This window comes from Merops nubicus, unplaced genomic scaffold (assembly GCF_000691845.1).
Source record: "Merops nubicus isolate BGI_N331 unplaced genomic scaffold, ASM69184v1 scaffold17797, whole genome shotgun sequence".
Taxonomy (NCBI): Eukaryota; Metazoa; Chordata; class Aves; order Coraciiformes; family Meropidae; genus Merops; species Merops nubicus.
Genome location: NW_008618489.1, coordinates 1 through 1730, shown reverse-complemented (window position 1 = coordinate 1730; position 1730 = coordinate 1). Strand labels below are relative to the sequence as shown.

The window sequence follows — 1730 nt, the reverse complement described above, 5'->3', positions numbered from 1 at the left end:
GGAGGAATGAATTTAGGGAGACCCCAAGTCAGAGCTACAATCCACTGAAAGGATTATGGTCTGTAGAGGGAAACAGGGTGAAAATTCTGCCTGTGAGCCCCAGGGACAGAGCAGAACCCAGCTCCCTGGGGCAGGAGCAGCACGGAGCCCCTGAGCTCCTGTGCTGAGCACTGCCTGGGTGCAGAGCAGGAGGAAAGGGAGCCTGTCAGTTGGGGTGCTGAATGGCAGCCACAGGCCTGCTGGAGCTCTCTTCCCCCTCTGCATCCCAAGAGGGGTTCCCCAAATCCCCAAAACCTGCAGCTTCTCTCTCCCCAGGTGCAGTGGGAGTGCCCAGAACCTGCCCCAAGGGCTGGGAGTGTCACAGGGGCTCTGACTCTGTGCATGGTGGGGTATTTTGGGAGGCCTGGATGAGCTGGGCTGGGTCCATGATGAGCAGAGGGGATTTCTGCTGGGTGTGAATGTCCCCACATCTATTAGGATTATTATCTTATTATTTATTGTTATCTTTATCTATGGTAGATAGATGTAGATGGGGTGTGAGGTGTGCCCCGGGCAGCTGCTCCCCAAAATCTCTTAACAACCCCTGAGCAGTGACCCAGAGGGTCCAGAACAGACAGTTTTTGGTGAGGATAAACCAATCCCAACCCCTGTAACCCCTGACACCCAGGAACGACTACGAGAAGCTCATCCACCAGAGAACCAACACCACCCCCTTCCAGCTGCTGAGCGCCGAGGAGGACGCCCCCGGCGTGGCCGTCAGGGTGATGAAACCCCTGGAAGCCTCAGAGCTCAGCCTGGAAACCGTCTACGAGAAATTCCACCCTTCTATCCAGTCCTTCACCGACGTCCTGGGGCACTACCTCAGCGGGGAACGCCCCAAGGGCATCCAGGAGACGGAGGAGATGCTGCGGGTGGGCACGGCCCTGACGGGGGTGGGCGAGCTGCTGCTGGAGCACGGCACCCTCCGGCTGCAGCCCCCCAAGCAGGGGCTGCCCTACTACCTCAGCGCCTCCCCCTTCGACGCCTTGCTGCAAAAACAAGAAGCCAACGTTCGTTTTTGGAAAACCCTCACCCTCCTCTTCGGCCTCGCCACTTGCGCCGTGCTCTTCTTCGTCCTGCGGAGGCACTACCGGGACCGCCTCCAGCGCCGGCGCCTCCGCCAGATGCGGGAGGAGTTTCGACAAGCTCAGGAGCTCCTCCTACGCCGGGCGGGTCCCGAGGGAGCCGAAACGCTGAAAAACGTCTGCGTGGTTTGTTGGAACAACCCCAAATCTTGCGTTTTTTTAGAGTGCGGTCACCTCTGCTCCTGCCGGGAGTGTTACCGGGCGCTGCCCGAGCCCAAGCGGTGCCCGGTGTGCCGGCAGGACATCTCCAGGGCAGTGCCCTTGTACAACAGTTCACCCCCGCCGGGGGGGGGGGTGGATTTTGGGCACCGCAGCTGCCTCTGGAGGTGAGGGGGTTTTATTTCTCACCTCGCTGCTTGATTTTGGGGGAAGGAAAGGGGCCTTAAAAAAGCCACGGTCCCAGCTGCTCACCCCGGGAGTTTTTGGGGCAGGAATCAGCACTGGGCTGGGAGATGCAGCTTTCAGCTGAGGATGGGACTCCATTTAGCAGCCCTGACCAAAAACCAGCGTGCTTTGGGTGGGAAATGATATAAAAATGATATAAAAATGATATAAAATTGTGTGTTAGGGCTTCTGAGAGGCTGCAGGATGGGGGTGAGGCTCCGG

The 1730-nt window shown here is 58.6% G+C and overlaps 1 protein-coding gene across 1 annotated transcript in view; it reads left to right on the top strand.

Annotated features, from left to right (window-relative positions):
• Positions 1-1450, top strand: part of MUL1 (mitochondrial E3 ubiquitin protein ligase 1) — a gene marked incomplete at both ends in the record, with an annotated part of 2072 nt that extends 622 nt beyond the window's left edge. Inside the window, 2 exons of the mRNA XM_008943471.1 lie at positions 316-389; positions 668-1450. Of these exons, the coding sequence (XP_008941719.1) occupies positions 316-389; positions 668-1450 (857 nt within the window). The remainder of the gene's footprint in view (positions 1-315; positions 390-667) is intronic.
• Positions 1451-1730: the final 280 nt, after the last annotated feature.